Source organism: Euprymna scolopes, chromosome 46 (genome assembly GCF_053919585.1).
Source record: "Euprymna scolopes isolate OS-2025 chromosome 46, ASM5391958v1, whole genome shotgun sequence".
Lineage (NCBI taxonomy): Eukaryota > Metazoa > Mollusca > Cephalopoda > Sepiida > Sepiolidae > Euprymna > Euprymna scolopes.
In genome coordinates this window covers 110,094,000-110,115,754 of record NC_136527.1, presented here as the reverse complement: position 1 = coordinate 110,115,754, position 21,755 = coordinate 110,094,000, and the positions used below count along the sequence as shown (strand labels likewise).

At 36.9% G+C, this 21,755-nt stretch overlaps 1 protein-coding gene across 3 annotated transcripts in view; it reads right to left on the bottom strand.

The window, feature by feature from the left end:
• Window positions 1–4,482: 4,482 nt before the first annotated feature.
• Window positions 4,483–21,755, bottom strand: part of LOC145270612 (carboxypeptidase D-like) — a 293,674-nt gene continuing 276,401 nt past the window's right edge. For all 3 annotated transcript variants that reach the window (XM_080126242.1, XM_080126241.1, XM_080126243.1), the window contains 2 exons: window positions 12,164–12,269; window positions 4,483–6,097 (listed from right to left, as the gene is read on the bottom strand). In XM_080126242.1, coding sequence (XP_079982368.1) covers window positions 5,826–6,097; window positions 12,164–12,269 — 378 coding nt within the window. In that variant the 3' untranslated portion in view covers window positions 4,483–5,825. The remainder of the gene's footprint in view (window positions 6,098–12,163; window positions 12,270–21,755) is intronic.

Sequence of the window (21,755 nt, the reverse complement as noted above, 5' to 3'; positions counted from 1 at the left end):
TCCCCGTACCTTCCTTAAAGGGGCTGACATAATATTTAAAATTTTATTTTTCCTATAGATATCTATATATCTATGAAAGTGTCTGTCTGTCTGTCTGTGTGTATCTGTGTGTGTACATTTCCCTATGCACTAACTCTGTCAATTTTAAGTCTACAGACTCGAAATTTGATATACAGGGTATTGAGATTTGCGAAAATCGACGTGATTGGTTTTTGGCCAGAAATTTGGCAATTAAGGGATCAAAGTTCAACGATTTGACCTTTGAGAACTCTACCAAACTCTTCCTACAATTTTGGGTCTAAACACTTGAAATTTTAGATATAGGTTCCTTGGACATGGATATAACTTAACAACTTGATTTGAGCCCAAAACAATAAACTTTAAGGGGTCATAATAGGGGTCAAAGTTTAAAACAATTGCCTGCTTCTTCTTTTTTATTTTTTTGCTCAACGTACACCTCCAAATACCCGGACAACGCCGGGCACCCATGCTTAATAAATATATATATATATATATATATATATATATATATATATGATGATTGCAACGTCTTGTCAGACGAGTGCCACTTCCTCAGGTACTGAAAGTCCATGAGACGAAAATGACTTTAGTCCTGCCGGCAAAATTCACATGCACTAGCAGACATGACACTTAAGACGGTCACTGGTATATATACATATATATATACATGCACACATATATACACATACATACACATACAAATAACCCACATATATGTATGCATACACATTACATATATGCATACATGGACATACTTATACATACATAAACATACACAAGACGGTCATTGGCATACGTATATATATATATATATATATATATATATATATATATATATATATATATATATAAACGCAAATATACATATCTACACATACACACATATATACCTGTAAACATACACACATATATACATACACAATGAATAATACACATACATACGTATACAGACACACATACATACATACATATACATACACACATATACATATACATACATATACCCATACGTACACATATGCACATACATATATACATACACTTACCTACATACACGTACATAAGTATGCACTCATACGCATATACATACATGCTAAGTGTCTTTAAATCATTTTCAGTTGGACTGTGTTCTCGTCGGTTCGTGCGTTGATTTGTTTGGAAAATTATGTGCGAGTTTGTTTATATTATTGTCATGTGCTGCCGAAGAATGGGTCTAAAACAAACTTTATTTAAAAAAAAAAAAAAAAAAAAATCCAAGCGTCTTTAAATCATTTTCAGTTGGACTGTGTTCTCGTCGGTTCGGTGCGTTGATTTGTTTGGAAAATTATGTGTGAGTTTGTTTATATTATTGTCCTGTGCTGCAGAAGAATGAGTCTAAAACAAACTTTATTTATAAAAAAAAAAAATCCAAGCGTCTTTAAATCATTTTCAGTTGGACTGTGTTCTCCTCGGTTTATGTGTTGATTTATTTGGAAAATTATGTGCGAGTTTGTCAATATTATTGTCATATGCTGCGGAAGAATGAGTCTAAAACAAACTTTATTTAAAAAAAAAAAAATCCAAGCGTCTTTAAATCATTTTCAGTTGGACTGTGTTCTCCTCGGTTTATGTGTTGATTTATTTGGAAAATTATGTGCGAGTTTGTCAATATTATTGTCATATGCTGCGGAAGAATGAGTCTAAAACAAACTTTATTTAAAAAAAAAATCCAAGCGTCTTTAAATCATTTTCAGTTGGACTGTGTTCTCCTCGGTTCGTTTGTTGATTTATTTGGAAAATTATGTGTGAGTTTGTTTATATTATTGTCCTGTCCCGCAGAAGAATGAGTCTAAAACAAACTTTATTTAAAAAAAAAAATCCAAGCGTCTTTAAATCATTTTCTGTTGGACTGTGTTCTCGTCGATTCGTGTGTTGATTTATTTGGAAAATTATGTGTGTGTTTGTCAATATTATTGTCATATGCTGCAGAAGAATGTGTCTAAAACAAACTTTATTTAAAAAAAAAAAAATCCAAGCGTCTTTAAATCATTTTCAGTTGGACTGTGTTCTCCTCGGTTCGTGTGTTGATTTATTTGGAAAATTATGTGTGAGTTTGTTAATATTATTGTCATATGCTGCGGAAGAATGAGTCTAAAACAAACTTTATTTAAAAAAAAAAAAAATCCAAGCGTCTTTAAATCATTTTCAGTTGGACTGTGTTCTCTTCGGTTCGTGTGTTGATTTATTTGGAAAATTATGTGGGAGTTTGTTAATATTATTGTCATGTGCTGCAGAAGAATGAGTCTAAAACAAACTTTATTTAAAAAAAAAAAAATCCAAGCGTCTTTAAATCATTTTCAGAAGAACGAGTCTAAAACAAACTTTATATATATATATATATATATATATATATATATATATATATATATATATATATAACACACTAAACAAACTAAAAATTCCTATTGTACAAACCACATCACTAACCATAAGACATATATTAAAAACCACGAAACATCTCTATAACAAACCAGTTTCCGATGGAGGTATATATACTATTCCTTGCCATAATTGCCATCATAAATACGTTGGTGAAACTCAGCGTAAATTGGAAAAAAGGCTCAATGAACACAAAAGAGATATAAAAAATAGCAATTCTCTTAGTGCATTATTCTCTCATTCATTGCAACATAACCACACCTTTGACTTCAAACAAGCAAAAGTAGTTAAATTTATTTCAAATAAACCGCGCCGGAGACTTCTTGAATCTGCGCTTATCGCAATTTCAAGCACTATTAAACAACGTGGAGGTTTCTATAACATAGCGCCATTAATAAGTAAACTGTTATTAAAAGAACATTATTTAACTGTGGACACAGGTTAACTTTCTCACACCATTCAAACACCCCCTGTAATAATTAACACATAATCTCAATCAATAAATTACATGAAAAACACTCATTTCATTTTTGTTACAAACTTATATTTGAATTTCAACAGATATATCTTTTTCCCAATAAGAATATAAACTTGCGTTCATAGTTTTAAAATTATATTAACGACTATATGACGTCACTAAAATTTCCTTCTCTTTAACAGCGCCAGCCCCCCCTCCTTTTTGAATTTCCAGCATCAATTTTCCGTTTCTCTCAAATAGAACTGCGTCACACTGTGCACGTGAAACATTTTCAAATATTTTGTACTGGTATATTTTTTGGTTTCTTAATCTCATTCATCCAGAGGAAGTCTCGAAATAAAGATGAAACGTTGATGAACACATAATACGGTTTGTTCCTTTTTATTTTCTCTATTTTGTCGGAATACTATTTCCATTACTTTCATCATATATATATATATATATATATATATATATATATACATATATGTAGCAGACCCCCGGGATACAGTGACCCTAGGATACGTTTTTTCAGGTTACGATGTAGAATACAATGTTTTTCTGGCCCCTTGTTACAATATTTGCCTCGTCTTACTGTGTCGTTTATATAGATGTGTATGATATAACATACTGTATTTTGTAACTAATTTTTAATGGCGTATTCCGGGGTTCTACTGTACTCAGACTGTATATGGTAGGTTTTGTTTACTTAATTGTTCGGTGCCTCCTATGGTGAGTGGGTTGGTTGTTTTACGGCATATCAACCCTTTTCAGGTTATTTAATGCCGAATCCAGTGATTTTGAATAAAAACTTTTTAATAGAGTATACAGGGTGACCCAAAAAAACGGGCCCCAACTCCAATTAGGCCCCGTTTCTTAGTGTTTTGTCCGAATGAAATGAAACTTTGGTCATAACTAATTTATTATATTCAAAACATCACATCAAAACACTAGGGTCTTTGGCCTTTTTTTCTCCGTTGACTGTAAAATGCTCAGAAAAACAATTGAATGTCCTCTGTTTTTTTTTTTTTTTGGGGGGGGGGGGGTCAGCCTGTATTTGTTTTTTTTGTTTTTTTTTCAAGTCGGTTTCTATTTAACTCATAGGTACTACAACTCTGGGTCAGAGTGGACCTGGGAGCAATGGCAATTAAAGGGTGGCTCCACAATCCCCAAAACCCGCAAGCTGGGGCCTCACCATTGAATATAATTTAAGGTCATATCCAGGACCTCCCATGTTAAGACTGGGTCAATAAATAATGACGTTAGTATTTCAGCACGGTCCGTATTCTGCATATAATACACCCATGTGTAAAATAGTGGAGCCTGAACGCGATCTGGCATGTTTATTTATGTAGAAATCGTAAAAGTATGTGGTCTCAAAAAAAAAAAAAAAAAAAAAAAATAGCTATCAATCATAAAAATTATTTTGAAATGACTCTGAAAATTTATTTACGGAAAAGTTAAATGCGATATTCTTTTTCAGCTTACCTGAAAAGTATAAAAGTCGTCATTTTAAAGGAAAATATTAAGGTGGAAACCAAAAAAGATATTTACCCTAAAATCATTCAGGTAGGTAGAAAAGTAGCATTTATTGCCTTTGGTAACAATTTATTGGCTTTTTAAAAAAACTTTTTTTTAATTTATTTTTTTATTTTTTTGATTCACCATTCTTAAAACTCGCCATAAAATCGATTTTTCCAAGTAGTTTTTATGGGGGGGGGGGGCGTTCCAGCTTCTGTAGTTTAAAATAGGATGTAAGCACTCTCCTTAATTTGAAAGCATTTATTCACATGGTAAAAAATGTAGAAAAGTTAACAGTCAGAGAGGGGGGGAGCAACATTGGCCGCTTCTACACTATTAGGACGAAATTTTGTAGTCGATAAATGGAGTTTTCAGATAAAAATCAATGGTTCCGACTGAAATTTTTTTTTTGTCAATTCTAATAAATTACAATGGTAGCTTCCACTCAGAATTACATGAATATTACTGAATTATTGAAAAAAAAAAAAAAAAAAAAAAAATTTAATCATGGTAGCAGGTGAAAAATTGCCGCCATCTTGTTTAAATCGAAACAAAAACTACCTCCCTTCTGAGCTCTCCTGTGTTTTACAATCGTTTTCATCAAATTCTATTTTTTATTTTCTTCAATGCTAAATTTTTGCGACGTGCCCCAGCGTATTATAACCATGTTAAGAACGGCTTTCTTAAATCTTCCCCCCAACATCCCCATGTGAAGAACGGCTTTCAGAATAAACACTCTCCTCCAACCTCCCCATTTTAAGAACGGCTTTTGGAATACCCCCCCCCAACCTCGAAAGCCGTTTTTAATATGAAGAAGTGGGGAGAGGGTGTTTATTCCAAAAGCCGTTCTTAACATGGGGAGATTGGAGGAAGGTGTTTATTCTGAAAACCATTCTTAACATAGGGAGGTTGGAGCACGTCGTGAAACATACATTTTAACATGGGGAGGTTGGAATTGAGTGTTTATTCCGAAAACCATTCTTAACATAGGGAGGTTGGAGCATGTTGTAAAAATTGACCAAATTTTCTACCTTGTCAATTTTCGTAATTTTTTGGATATAAGCATCTTAAAAATACAAGAAATATGTAGATGCCGTTGTTTTCGTGTGAAATTCAGTTTTACGATTTCTGAAATCTCGTCCCAATAGTGTGGAAGTGCCCAAAATTGCTTTACTTTATGGTGCCTGAAGTTTAATTGTTCCAAGAAAAACAAAAAAATAAAATAGATTTGATTGTTTGGTAAATTTGGAAATTTGTCTGCCAATAAATTGAACCATATTTTTTTTTTTTTTTTTTACTGATGAATTTTATTTTTTTTAATCCTTCCAATTAACAAAAACATTTCCATTCTTCAACTCCCTTTCTACCCCCCCCCCCCTCCATAACATTGTGCGTGTTCCCATCAAAATCAGAACAGTTTCGGTTGATTCGACCATTTCGTGCGGGTGTACCGCTTATGAAACACTTCCTCTTCTTCGTCGGAGCTGTCGTCGTGGTATTCCTTCTTCAATAGCTTCGCGCCGACAGTGAAGTCCGTCACGTCGTCTTCCTCATACTCCTGGAAGTTGGGCAGGTTACCATCGATCTTGTGGAAGCCCTGTTCACGGTACCGCTCCTCCCCAGAAAACCGGGAACACAGAAGAAAAACGACAAAAACTAGGACTAGGCCTGTCGCAGCCGCTGTGTAAGAAAAAGAAAAAAAAAAATAGATTTAATATAATGTTTAGGAAACATTTATTGATAGTTTTTACATAAAATATTGATATTTTTCCTAATATATACATTTTTTATTAAAAAAAAAATAGATTTAATATATTTATGGACATTAAGGAAACATTTATTGATAGTTTTTACATAAAATATTGATATTTTTCCAAATATATGAATTTTTTATATATAAAAAAAAAAAAAGAAATTTCTCTAATAATTCTCCCTCCCTATATAAGATTCTACTAGCCTGGGTGCCCGGTGTTGCCCGGGTGTTTGGAGGTGTGTTTTGAGCAATTTTAACTTAGGGGTAGTTCTTTTTTACCCAACTTTGTCTGGTTTTGTTTCCCCAACGTGTTGGGGAAAACCAGCTTCCCCTTTATTAAGGGAGTGTGTCCAAATGAAAGCAATTGTCTGATATGACGGTGAAAACTAACATTGACCAAACTTGTGCCGGGGAACTTCTGATACGTTTTCACAGTTTCGCTTTTTTATACTGAAAAGCAAAACAAAGATGCGACGATCAAAAAAAAAAATCTCAAAAATAACACAAAGTCGGGCAAATTATAGATAGATGCGACCTCCATTCATAACTCGTATATATTATGATTTAGACAGTATATAAAAAGTTTTAAGGAGTGACCCTAGCAAGCACCCCCCCTGAAAAAAGCCTTTGTCGGACATACAGAAAAAATGCACACACACACACATTTTCGCTTTTATATTATAGAAGGCACTTTGTGTGTATGTGAATTCTCTTTCTCTCTCTCTCATATTAACAATTGTAGGCTTTTCAGACTTTTAATATTTTAAAATATTTTTTGAATGCGTCTCGAGCCTTGTTTAGCTCTCTTCAGATATTTTTTAGTTTAGTTTTTGGAAAACATTTTATTTCTGCTAGCATGATTGTGCTTCTGAAAGAAATGCCAATATGAGACTTGATGTCTCCAGCGGGACAGGTCAAGAGTTCAATCGGTCAGTGTTAAGTCTATTTGATGAATATTTTTATGATTTTTTTTCCTTATTGATGTGTGTCCGTGCGTGCGTGTAAGGGCGAGAGTTGTGCACTGTGTGTGTGTGTGTGTGTGTGTGTGTGTGTGTGTGTGTGTGTCTATGGGTTAAAAAGGCCAGTCCTCCTCTTTGCTAAAATCTTTGAGGCCTTAATTAATCAAGCTCTATTCCACCACCTTGCAAAAGCTAATCCTCAAGGGGCCAAAAAAAGAGTCCCACTTTGTCAACACCCCAACTCCTACCCCATCGCCGCAGTGTTGCATCTCTGCGTCTGTTTTACAAATATTTTAATGGAATGTGCTCTGATGAACTCGTTGCACTTGTGCCACCTCGACGTACATCTCCCACACAAGCTCTGCTTAACAGCAAAATCACACCCCTTCACTGTTGAGGTCCCTAAATGCCAGAAAGCTTTCTACTCCAATAGTTTATTCGGTACTCCTGCAGTATTTTACCCACCGATTTCACGATCTTAGCCGAGCGTTGATCGACATCCGTCGGAAAACGCCGGAACATGGCGAGCGGTACGATACTCTATCAGCCAATCAGGGCGCTTCAAACGAACGCGCAGCAGACGAATAATTTTCATTGAAATTACACACATAGCGTTTCATTTCAGTTATTTTATTGGTCAAAGTAAAAATACACAGCCTTTCATTCCAGCTATTTAATTTAGCGATAAAAAAAAAAAACAGGGAGCTGTTGGAAACATATTTATGCGAATTTATGTGGAGACAAAAATTTGGACACAACCCTTTTGTCTCCATAATAAATCAAATCGCGGAAGGCTACCCGGTTTGGGAAGGAGCTTCTTTCCACATCCTCTGAAAACCCTTTGCTCCCTACTTTGCCTCTCTACAGTCAGTAGAAAATCTTCCAGTCGGAACTAAAGATGAACAGTAATTGTTGTCCCCCCCCCCTACAAACATTACTGAAAAAAAACAAACAAAAAAAAAATATTGTTGTTATTGTTTAATAACGTTTTGTTAAAAGCAAACAAAAAAAAAACATTGAAGTGTTTATTACTGTTGCTTACACCCTCCCCCCAAAAAAAAACAGCTATCGGAAAACAAAATGAACCAAACAAAAAAAATATTCAACAAAATAAATTTATTTTACTTTAAAAAAACTTACGGTAAGTGTTTGTGATTTATTTTATCCAAATTTTTTGTATTAATTTTATCCATTTTGTTGTGTGTGTGTGTGTAATATCTTTTCCTTGTAATGTTGTTGCTATTCACATACTTTTAGCGTTCTTGCACCGTAGCTCCGAATTCTCGGCTTTCGTCGGCGTTAACGCCGAAAGCGTTCGTCAACGCTCGGCTAAGATCGTGAAATCGGTGGGTAAAATACTGCAGGAGTACCCTCGAACACTTAGACTTTGGAATTCCCTCTCTGCCACCTGCTTTCCTGACTGTACTGATATGCTGAAGTTTAAATGTAATGTACCTATTTACAATGCCTCCCCACGGGACAGAGTTAGACACCAGGGTCGTTTTTTAACGTGGAGAAAAGGTACAAAAATAAAAATTGTCTCAGTCGTGAAGGATTTCTCCTCCACCGAAAGAGAACAAGAAATAGAAGTGCAGCATCTGAAGAACAGATGGTATTTATTTGCTCCCCCACCGAGCAAATTAGGCACAAGGCCGATTTTTAATGTGAGGAGTGAAGGGAGGGGGAAAGGGAAAAAGGGGACCAGCTCCCGAGAGGTGGGAAATGGGAGCTGGTTAATGGTCAGGCATGTGGGGTTGCCCCCACATCTGGTCTTTGCTAGTCATAGCTAGTCATAGCTTGCAGCATCTGAAGAACAGATGGTATTTATTTGCTCCCCCACCGAGCAAATTAGGCACAAGGCCAATTTTTAATGTGAGGAGTGAAGGGAGGGGGAAGGGAAAAGGGGACCAGCTCCCGAGAGCTGGTTAAAGGTCAGGCATGTGAGGTTGCCCCCACATCTGGTCTTTGCTAGTCATAGCTAGTCATAGCTTGCAGTATCTGCCGGAACAGATGGTATTTATTTGCTCCCCCACTGAGCAAATTAGGCACAAGGCCGATTTTTAATGTGAGGAGTGAAGGGAGGGGGAAGGGGAAAAGGGGACCAGCTCCCGAGAGGTGGGAAATGGGAGCTGGTTAAAGGTCAGACATGTGGGGTTGCCCCCACATCTGGTCTTTGCTAGTCATAGCTAGTCATAGCTTGCAGCATCTCCCGGAACAGATGGTATTTATTTGCTCCCCCACTGAGCAAATTAGGCACAAGGCCGTTTTTAATGTGAGGTAAAAACCAGCTCCCCTAAAAGTAGGCAAAAAGGGGGCACTCTGGTTACCAAAAATAATAATTGTCCCAGTATAGAGGGTTTCCCCTCCATTGACTGGTACAAATTATCTTAAGTGCAGCATCTGCCGGAACAGATGGTATTTATTTGCTCCCCCACCGAGCAAATTAGGCACAAGGCCGATTTTTAATGTGAGGAGTGAAGGGAGGGGGAAGGGAAAAAGGGGACCAGCTCCCGAGAGGTGGGAAATGGGAGCTGGTTAATGGTCAGGCATGTGGGGTTGCCCCCACATCTGGTCTTTGCTAGTCATAGCTAGTTATAGCTAGTCATAGCTTGCAGCATCTGCCGGAACAGATGGTATTCATTTGCTCCCCCACCGAGCAAATTAGGCACAAGGCCGTTTTTAATGTGAGGTAAAAACCAGCTCCCCTAAAAGTAGGCAAAAAGGGGGCACTCTGGTTACCAAAAATAATAATTGTCCCAGTATAGAGGGTTTCCCCTCCATTGACTGGTACAAATTATCTCAAGTGCAGTATCTGCCGGAACAGATGGTATTTATTTGCTCCCCCACCGAGCAAATTAGGCACAAGGCCGATTTTTAATGTGAGGAGTGAAGGGAGGGGGGAGGGAAAAAGGGGACCAGCTCCCGAGAGGTGGGAAATGGGAGCTGGTTAAAGGTCAGGCATGTGGGGTTGACCCCACATCTGGTCTTTGCTAGTCATAGCTGGTCTTTGCTAGTCATAGCTTGCAGTATCTGCCGGAACAGATGGTGTTTATTTGCTCCCCCACCGAGCAAATTAGGCACAAGGCCGATTTTTAACGTGAGGAGTGAAGGGAGGGGGAAGGGAAAAAGGGGACCAGCTCCCGAGAGGTGGGAAATGGGAGCTGGTTAATGGTCAGGCATGTGGGGTTGCCCCCACATCTGGTCTTTGCTAGTCATAGCTAGTCATAGCTAGTCATAGCTTGCAGTATCTGCCGGAACAGATACTACACTTTGATCCCGGCCCGAAGGCCAAGTTTAAATGTAATGTAAACTAACATCTTGTTAATCTTTCCTAGGCATGGCTCCCCTTGTGATGATATGCCTTTTTAAAGGTAGACATGAGTATAAAAAAAAAATGTGTCAACAATTCAGAGCATTGTTTGTTATTATTAATAGAGAATTAGTATTTGTCCGATGCCGAAACTATACAGGGTGGAACGATAAAATTGTCGCTCTAAAAACAAAAAAACAAAAAAAACGCCATTATTCGATTTCAGTTTGATGAAAAGCGGTTTTCTTTTTTTTTTTTTTTTCTTTTTTTTTGCAGACCATCTACTAATTGGCCAGTTGTGTACAAATCCCAAGAATGATAGGAGCCTTCTACCGTGTCGGAAAAGTGACACAATGTTCCATGAGCGCTGTACAACTCATGTTCTCTACAGATCCAAGTTATGACAACAGGACCATTGCCAGCACCCTCAAAACGCATCGCTGGATTCCCATGAATAACAGGGACGTGTCCAGGGTGATGAGTACAAAGTTTACAGCCACTGCCATGGACTTTAGTGTAGTTTGAAGTGAGGGCCACATCATGCCACCTCACATCTTCGAAGTTGGCTTGAAAGTCAACAACAAAATATATCTGGATGTGCTGAAGAGTGTGGTGGTCCCCTGATGCAATCAAGTGGCCGCTAGCAGACGACCCTGGGCGTGGCAAAAGGACTTTGCATCGGCCCACAAGTACAAATAGACTCGGAGTGCTACAACTTTGTGTCCTTCTCTCACTGCCCCCCCCCCATTTCTACCCGACCTGAACCTGCTGGACTACTTTTTTTTATACAGTGATCACCACTTATCAAGGCCCGGAGGCCACTCAGGGATAAGGGTTATTGCAAGTACATTACGTTTGTGTGGAGATTTGATGAAGTGTTTACTTAAGGGGGCGGTTCATTAGGAATTTGTTAACGTTGGACTTGAAGACATCCAAGTTGTAGTCCGGTGGGAAGCAGGCAGACGGAACAGAGTTCCACAGGCGTGCAGCTCTAAGAAAGAAGCTTTGTTCATGGAATCCGCGTTTTGATTTAGGCACAGATATAGAGTGGGGGAAATTTTTCACAGTGGATTCAGCTAGACGGGTGTTTTTCGTGAAAGATTGGCGAGGGGGGGACCAGAGATTGGAGTTCAGACGAGCACCTGCCATGGAAATAACGATAAAACAAGGATAGGCTCGCAACGTCTCTTCTGTGGGAGAGAGGTTGCAGGGTAGAGAAAAGGGCATCCCCCACTAAGCCACAAAGTCTATTTTGTACTCTGTCAAGGCAGGATAGGCTGTTTTTAGCAGCTCCTGCCCAGATATGGCAACAGTATTCCATCCTTGGACGTACTTGGCTTTTGATCATACACCGAGAACATCACCAACATAGCAAAGAACTTCCCTTTCTCTCTGTCTCTGTGTGTCATGAACCGGATGGAACTTCTATCGACAGACTATCTTTCTTAGAACATCTCATCTGTGGAGCAATACACAAGTTTGCTTCCCAGCTGGTCGTTTTCATATCTAATGTAAACAAATACTTGTTGAGCCATACTCTTGGAAAATCAAGTTCTTTGAAGTGATATTCTATCCATTCCACCGACCGTTTCTAATTTTCTTGTGATAATGCCTGTTGTCCAACCAAAAATCCTCAACTGACTGATAAGACAACACCCCAAAAAATTTTTTAAATCCGAATATAGTGTTGAGACAGAAAAATGTAAGAAATTAATCCAACTTACCAGCAATAATGATGACGAGCAATGCGGGCAATCCAAAAATGGTCGACTCTCTTGTTAGCACAACAACGTAATCTGCGGATGATTGGCCTTCCGAAACCTCAAGATTCTAGTTGGAAAAAGATACAAAAGTTGACAATGTAAGGCTGGTCATGGATGGTGTACCTATTTACAATGCCCCCCCACCCCCGGGACAGAGTTAGACACCAGGGTCGTTTTTTAACGTGGAGAAAAGGAACAAAAATAAAAAATTGTCTCAGTCGTGAAGGATTTCTCCTCCACTGACAGAGAACAAGAAATTGAAGTGCAGCATCTGAAGAACAGATACTACACTTTGATCTTGTCCCGAAGGCTGGTTATGAATGGGGCAAAAGAACTTAGGCATTTAAAGACAATTCAAAAATGGAAAACGGTTGATTGGTTCAATACATTTCAATAATGTTTATTCCAAAAAATTTTGAATATATATATATATATATATATATATATATATAGATATATATATACTAGCATTTCAGTCCGATGTTGCCTGGGTGTCTGGAGGTCTATATTAAGCAAAAAAAAAAAAGAAAAAGCGGTCAATTTTTTAAAACTTTGACCCGTATTAAGACCCCTAACCATTTATTGTTTGGGACTCAAATCGAGTTATTAAGTTAGATCCATATTCAATGAACCTATATCTAAAATTTCAAGTGTTTAGATCCAAAATTGTCCGAGGAGTTTGCTAGAGATCTCAAAGGTCAAATCGTTGAACTTTGACCCGTTAACAGTCAAATTTCTGGCCGAAAATGGCTTACAAAGATTTTCCAAAATCTCAGTACCCTGTATATCAAATTTCGAGTCTGTAGACTGAAAATTGACAGTTATTGTGTAGGGAAATGTACACAGACACACACACTTTTATATATATAATAGATATATACATGTACACGTATACGTATACATGTATATATATACACACACACGTATACGTATACATGTATATATATACGCACACACGTATACATGTATGTATATATATATATATATATATATATATATATATATATATATATGCATGCATAAATAGACATATATGCATGCATATATATATATATATATATATATATATATATGCATGCATAAATAGACATATATGCATGCATACATATATATACACACAGGGTGACCCAAAAAACGGGCCCTAACTCTAATTAGGCCCCGTTTCTTAGCTTTTTGTCTGAATGAAATGAAACTTTGGTCATAACTAGTTTATTATATTCAAAACATCACTTCAAAACACTAGGGTCTTTGGCCTTTTTTTCTTCGTTCTACACCATATGTTCTAGATGGTCTCCATTTAGCTCCATACATTTCTTGAGGCTCAGCACGAAGTTGTCCATGACGTTCTTACAGACCGAATTGGTAATGGCTCTCATCTCCTCCCTGATAGCTTCCTTGAGATCCGTGATGGTTCTGAGTTTCCCTGCGTAGACTCTGTCCTTAAGATAGCCCCAAAGAAAAAAATCTGGGGAGCTTAGGTCCGGGCTATGGGGTGTCCACTCAAAATCAGTCTTGAGACTGATTACTCGGCCTCCGAAGTTCTCTTTCAGCCAATCTTGGGAAAGGTTTGAGAACTTGCTCCATCCTGCTGGAAACAGAACTTGCTCATGAGCGACAGGTAGATGGTCTGGAGCTCACTCTTGAAGGTTTTGAAGACCTCCACATACCGCTCCTTGGTGACTGTCACTGCTGCGCCATATTCTTTGATGAAGATTTGTCCGATGATGCCTCTGGCCGAGATTGCAGCCCACACCGTGCACTTAGGAGAGTGCAGGGGCTTGGTGGCTCCTTCATTGGGTTTGGAGGACCCCCAGAAGACATTTGTCTTGGAGTTCGCCTTTCCATCAAGATGGAAGTGGGCTTCATCTGAGGCCCAAAGGAGGTTCTCCTCAATCTTTTCGAGCATCTTGACTGCCATAGCCCTCCTCTGCTTCTTGTCTGAGGCTGTAAGGGTCTGCAACATCTGTATTCTGTATGGGTAAGCCCTGATATCGTTCACCAGCACTCTCCTGCAAGTCTCACGGGACATACCGAGGGACTGACTTCACTTACGCACAGAGCGTTTCGGACTCTGCTGGAGAGACTCTCTCACTTTTTCGACCAGCTCGGCTGTTTGCTTCTTGGGACATCCCGAGTGGCTTGGACGGTTCTCTCTGGCAGCGTTGAGGTTCTCCACGGTCCCATACTTCTCGAAGTGGTCCACCCAGTTCTTAATTCTGCTTTAATTCGAACTGACGCATGAAACTGTCCTGGGTTTTCTTAAACGAGCCTGTCTTGTAGTAAAATTTAACACAGTGTATTCTTTGTCCCAGCTCCCATTGGCGTCTTGGTGTACTCACAGTCGTTGATTCTGCATGTGCTGTAAAATAAGGGCTATCGGTGAATAAATAAAGGAGATATCACATAAAGTGTACACGGGGCCCGTTTTTTTGGGAGGGATCACATACGTTTTTTTTTTTTTACACAGTGATCACCACTTATCAAGGCCCGGAAGCCACTCAGGGATAGGGTTATTGCAAGTACATTACGTTAGTGTGGAGATTTGATGGAGTGTTTACTTAAGGGGGCGGTTCATTAGGAATTTGTTAACATTGGACTTGAAGACATCCAAGTTGTAGTCCGGAGGGAAGCAGGCAGACGGAACAGAGTTCCACAGGCATGCCGTTCTAAGAAAGAAGCTTTGTTCATGGAATCCGCGTTTTGATTTAGGCACAGATATAGAGTGGGGGAAATTTTTCACAGTGGATTCAGCTAGACGGGTGTTTTTCATGAAAGATTGGCGAGGGGGGACCAGGGATTGGAGTTCAGACGAGCACCTGCTATGAAAATAACGATAAAACAAGGATAGGCTCGCAACGTCTCTTCTGTGGGAGAGGGGTTGCAGGGTAGAGAAAAGGGCATCCCCCACTAAGCCACGAAGTCTATTTTGTACTCTGTCAAGGCATGATAGGCTGTTTTTGGCAGCTCCTGCCCAGATATGGCAACAGTATTCCATCCTTGGGCGTACTTGGCTTTTATATAGATAGAGAATTGCATCAGTAGTGAGATATATATATTTATGCATGTACATGTACGTATACACGTATGTATACATATACACGTATAAAATGAATTAAGGACTATCCACTTATTTTGTGCTTTCTTTTTAAAATTAAATATGTTTTTAACTCATATTCAAAGGGGTTTATAACATGTTTTATTAACTACTTGTTCTTATATATACATGTATATGTGTGCATATATACATATATATATATATATATATATATATATATATATATATATATATATATATATATAGTTAAATAAAGCATTTGTTCGTTATCCTGATGCTTTTGAATCGTTTAAGATAAACCAGACTATATTAATAAAGGAAATCCAAAACTATATTAGCAATGTATAAAATGTATTTATAATTACATATAATAAATTTATATATAAAAATAAAAAAAAAAATAAAAAAAAATGTATATATGTAAAAATAAAATATTTTTAACCTTTATATATCTAATTTTAAATAAATAAGAATGTAAATATAAAAACTACTAATTATAGTGGGGGTGATAAGTAGTTAAATGGATTAATCCAAATCTTATAAATACAAGACTGATAAATTAAAAAATGTATCCATTTTAAATGTGGAAATTGATGAATCGCACAGGTAAGAAATTCATTTTTATACTATGAAAAGGTTAGTAATTGCAATTAAGAATAGGAAATTGGATAAAAAAATTTTTTGTAACATGTCTTCTTCCTAAGATTAAGGGTGGTGGTGTTTGATCAACACTGCTGGGGAGCCATGAAGTAATATACTGTTTTGTTTTTAAATCCCCGAAACAGTGTTTCATGGTAAACAACTGATGATCCCTTGAAAAATAAAAAAATTGGTATTATAGTAAATTCGAGAGAGTTGATGCAGTGATTGCAGGTGATTAAATGACTTACTGACTAAGTGTTTTTTTTTTTTTAACGAATGATAAAAAGTAATTTTTTGTGTAGTTTCAAATGTTAAAAAACTTCAAAGACTATATATATATATATATATATATATATATATACGTATTTGTGTATTTTGGCAGCAAGTCATTATTCAAGCACGGTCTGATCGAACACGACAGAATTATTCTTTTTTCCGATCTTTCTGGATATCTTTTCCATTTGCCGAGCGGTCTTTTTAATTTCAGCTGGCATGTTATATAAAATGGCGCCCAAAAGTTTTTGTTCGGCCATATTCTTCTCAAGCTGTTTCTATCGGTGCATCCATTATCATCAGGAGCCGTTGTTGTTCTTTTCTGTTTCTTTTTCCTTTGAGGCTTGGTGTATTTATACCTTATTTTTTTTAAATTGGCTATAAAGGTGTGTGCAGGAGGGTTGGGGGCGAATTATTTTTATCTTATTTTTTTTTTAATTTCGATTTTCCTATTTTATAGTTTATTTACAGTTTAGTTTCTTGTTAGTTATTAGATACTGTTATTTTTCTGGTGTTAAATGAGATCCAGTTTAAAATTATGTATATACACACACACACACACACACACACACACACACACACACACGGGTGCATATGCATATATTCAAATTATCAAACAAATATGTCCATATTCATACATCGAATTTGTTCCACAGGTCAAAATCAAATTTCAAGTTTGTAGACCAAAATTTGACAGAGGAGTTTGGTAGAGACTATTCCACAGACAGACAAGGTCACTTATATTTAATTAATGGACTCTTCCGTCTATTTCGACATATGAGGTTTTGCCACAACAACAGATGATTTGTTTGTAGTGGTGAAGGCTTTGTGTAGAACCAGCCACACCTTTTGGTATTACTGGTAACCTTTGTTTTTTTTTGTGTTTTTTTTTTACATAGGCATAACCACTTATCAAAGCCAAGTGACCACTCGAGAATAAGGGTTAAGAGTGTACAGTAGTCAGTTGGACAATAAAGTAATCGTTAGTAATGGAAATTCGGTAAATTTGTTAACTTAAGTGGAACGGCTCCTCAAGAACTTGTTTACGTTAGACTTGAAGACAACCATATTGTAGTCAGCTGGAAAACGGAAGACAATTCTATAGGAGATATCTACTGGATCGATAGAAGGATCCGACCATTTTTCTAGTGGCCTTGGCAACAGATTTGATGTATGTGTTCCATTTAAGATCAGGAGTAAAGGTCAAGCCCAAAAGCTTGTCAAAACTAGAGGCCTTCCCAAGACGGGAACCATTCATTTTAATTGATGCTAGATGGGGATCAGAACGTTGATGATATAAAGATAGAAGTTTGGTTTTAGATGCATTAAAAGTAACCAGCCACTTTTTTTCTCATTGTACAACGTATTCAAGATCAGAGGAGAGAGAATCAGAGAGAACTTGGTCGTTTACGGTCTTAGATTTGCTACCATAGATGGTAGTGTCATCAGCAAAAATGTCTACAAATGATGTAAGGATGTGATTTGGAAGATCATTAATGTAGATCAGGAAAAGAGTTGGGCCTAGAATGGACCCATGAGAGACTCCAGCATTAACACTGTGAGCTTCTGATTTTTGCCCATCAACTACTACTCTTATGAACCTATCAGAGAGAAATGATTTAATAATTGAGAAGACATTTCCAGCTATACCATAGCTGGAGATCTTGTGAAGTAAATCTTTATGCCATACCCTATCAAAGGCCTTTGATATGTCCAGAGCAATTGCCCTAGAAAGGTTGCCTCTGTTGAGAGATTCGCTAATCCTATGAGATATAACTGTAAGCACATCTGCTATAGATCTAGCAGAACGAAAACCATATTGTGTGCCACCAAGAAGGTTATTTTTGCTGAGATGGTTGATTACTTCTCTATTAAACACAGATTCCAGCAACTTACTCATGACGCACATGAGGCTTATTGGCCTGTACTGAGAGGGGGATGAGAGATCACCTGAATTCTTAAATACAGGGCATACTGATGAGATTTTCCAGGGTGATAGGAAACTATTCTCCTTAAGACAACGTTTAAGCAGTTTTTTAAGTATGGGCGCTAGTTCTGGTTGAAGTTTTTTTGAGTACTATAATTGGAATACCGTCAGGGCCGGTTGCTTTACTGGAATCAAGGTTTTTGATTAGGTTAGCAACATCACATACAGATATTTTTATATCACATAGCATGTTTTCTGATACCAACCTAAAAATTTCTACGACTCTGCGCGGTACATACAGCACCTAGACTTCCCAAATGGTCACCCATCTGGTACTGGCCAGGTTCAACGTTGCTTAACTTTGGTGATTTGGCAAGAACCGGTGTGTCAACATGATTGTGCCATATATCTATATATAAAGCTGAATGATTGTGTGTCTGGTCACAAATAGGCTCCTATATGGCTGACTATTGTAAAAAACTGATTACATATAATGATAGAAGATGTATCGAGCCACAGGAATGGGTATGTTCGATCTGGCAGAACGATGGTTCATTAAAATTGTGGGGTCTGCGTTCGCGCCTGGTCCACAAAGTATGTAAATAAAAAATTAAAAAAAAAACGTTTACAAGTGTTTTTGATATAGATGTACATAATAATACTTTGATAAGTATGTTTTAACTTAAATAGGGATGGTATAATAAAATTGTGGGGTCTGCGTTCACGCCTGGCCTCCATAGAATGGAAATAGGCACAAACTTTAATAAAGACTTTTCATATCTATCTGCGTAAGTATACTTTGATAATTATGTTTCAGTCTGAAGAAATATGGTATAATAAAATTATGGGGTGTTCGTTCACGCCTGACCTCTATAGAATGGAAATATGTCACAAAGTTTAACAAGGTTTTTTAATATAGATCCACAGAATATTGTGATAAGTGTTTCAGTGTGAACAGGTATGGTATAATAAATTATGGGGTTTATCTATTTTATTTTTACTTTCATCGTATTTTGCTTTGGTTTTGATACCCCCAAATTCAACCCAAATTTACAACGCTTCCTTTTGATAACCTATCATACTTTCATAAATCAGAGTCCATTTTCTGTAGGCTGTTTTTGAACCCAGTCAAAGACGGGTACTTTTGCTAGTATATATATATATATTTGACACAATGATGTTGACACACTATAATGCTCCCTATCTTGTGTTGAGCATATTGGCAAGTGATATACAAATTGCCATTTAGTGTATTAAGCGACGCCCTTTGTGTAAACAAATCGAGTGGAGGCATTTGGACGATGTCAAAATATTGTTAATTCATTACCCACACAGCAGCAGCCATATAGCGTAATGGTGAGAAACCTTGACTGTCATTTGGGCGGTCAGGTTTCAATCCTGGTTTGAGGCAGTTGCCTGTTTAGCCGCAGTGATGAGCTGTGAAAGAGCGAAACAGTATGTGGATGACTATATATATAATTATTTTTTACTATAATAATTAAATACCTACAGACACTAGTGTTTAATCCTTTCGGGAGTCTTCAGTGCAGGGTGTCACGATTAATACCAGTCGAACGATTTGAACCCCGCAACACGAGACATCTCTGGCTCGATTAGCGGAGACCTAATCCATTCGGCTACCATTAACCGCGTGAAATAATGTTGAATTTAAACATTTTAATTTTAAATGTTCATTTACGTCAGTCAGACAGTGATCTAATCGTTATACGATGATCTATGCATAAGAACTAAATTGACCGACTTTAATTCAACTGAAAGTGCTCAATGATGAGAAACGAATTTCTTAAAGGGGCTGTCATATATATATATATATATATACACTCGTGAACAAAAAAAATGGGCCATGATTGAAATTGGATAGAAAACAATTTTTAAAATTTTTATCGCTTGTTTACTAATAATTAGCTGTTATTTCGTATTTTTTTTTTCAGATTATTAGTATTAAAGATGAGTCCAAGAAAAGTAAGACGACATCTTGACGAAAAAATTAAAAACCGAATTGCAGGATTACGACAAGCAAATTTGACTTACAAGCAGATTTTCGACATTTTGAAAGAAGAAAAGGTGGCAGCATCTCTTTCAGCTGTGAAGAGAATTGGGCAAAGGTTCGAAATTGAAGGCAAAGTGAGCAGGAAAGTTGGTTCTGGTCGCCCCAGAGCATCCACAATGAAGGACGATCACAGGCTTAAAATGACTGTTTTGAAGGATCGCAAAAAACTTATGTTGACCATAGAAAACAATTCGAAACAGCAAAAGGAAATTCTCTTTCTAGAGTGACAATATCCAGAAGGATGAAGGAAATGGGATTTTCATCAAAAAGATGTGCAAAAAAACCTTTGTTAACTAAGAAGAACATCAGCGACAGAAAGACATTTGCATCATGTTAGGGTACGAAAGATGCAGATTGGTTTAAAAATGTTTTCTGGTCGGACGAATCAAGATTTTGCCTTGCCAGTGATGCCCCTGAACGTTGCATCTGAAGATCCGGAGAAAAATTTTCACCGAATTGCATAAAAACCACAATAAAACATGGAAACGGAGGAATAATGGTATGGGGGACCTTTTCTGCTGCAGGAGTTGGGGAAATTATCAGATGTGATGCGTCAATTAATGCCAAAGAATACATTCAAATATTATAAAGAGGTCTATTACCAAGCATCCAGAAGTTAGAAATGAACAATGACATTATTTTTCAACATGATAATGCCCCTGCACACACAGCAAAAGTCACAAAGAAGTGGCTTACTGATAATTCAATTGATGTGATGTTTTGGCCTGGCCAAAGCCCAGATTTAAACCCAATGGAAAATATTTGGGCTATAATATCTCGTGCATTAGTAAGAAAAACTTTTTCCAACAAAGAAAAATTATGGGAAGCAGTACAAAGAGAATGGATTAACATCTCCTCTTCACAGTGCTCCAAGTTGGTTGAGAGCATGATAAAAAGAATTGATCTTTTAAAAAGATCTAAGGGCAATTCCATTCCATACTAAGTTTTTATTAAAGTAAATACCTTGCTCTTTATATTTTTTACTCATTTTCGTTTATTATTTAATTGCATTTTGTGTAATGCAGCTTTTTGTGCAATAAATTGTAAATTTTTTTGATGGCTCATTTTTTTTGTTCATGAGTGTATATATATATATATATATATATATATATATATATATATATATATATATATATATATATATATATATATTTATATATATATATATATTTATATATATATATATATATATGAGCAAACAGTTAATAAAATATGTTAAAACACTTTGAAATGAGTTAAAAACATATTTAATCTGAAAAGGAAACACTAGATAAATGGATAGTCCTTAATCCGCGGAGTTTCGAAGAAATACTTTCCTTCTCATCAGAGGGTAGGAATTAGCAAAATGCGGGATCGGATTTTGCATGCAAAAGTATTTGATGAAACAACAAGTAAGTCAAAGATCTTACTTAAAAACAAAAAAAGTGAAGCAGAGGGAATATGGTAAAGAAAAAGGTGATTACACATTAATGGATAGTCTGGTGGAAGATAAAAAATCCAGTGACAGTAAAATCCAAATGTAAAACTTCAAGAAAGTTAAAAGAATTTCCATTTGTACAAGTAAAATCCCAGGAAATCCCGTAAT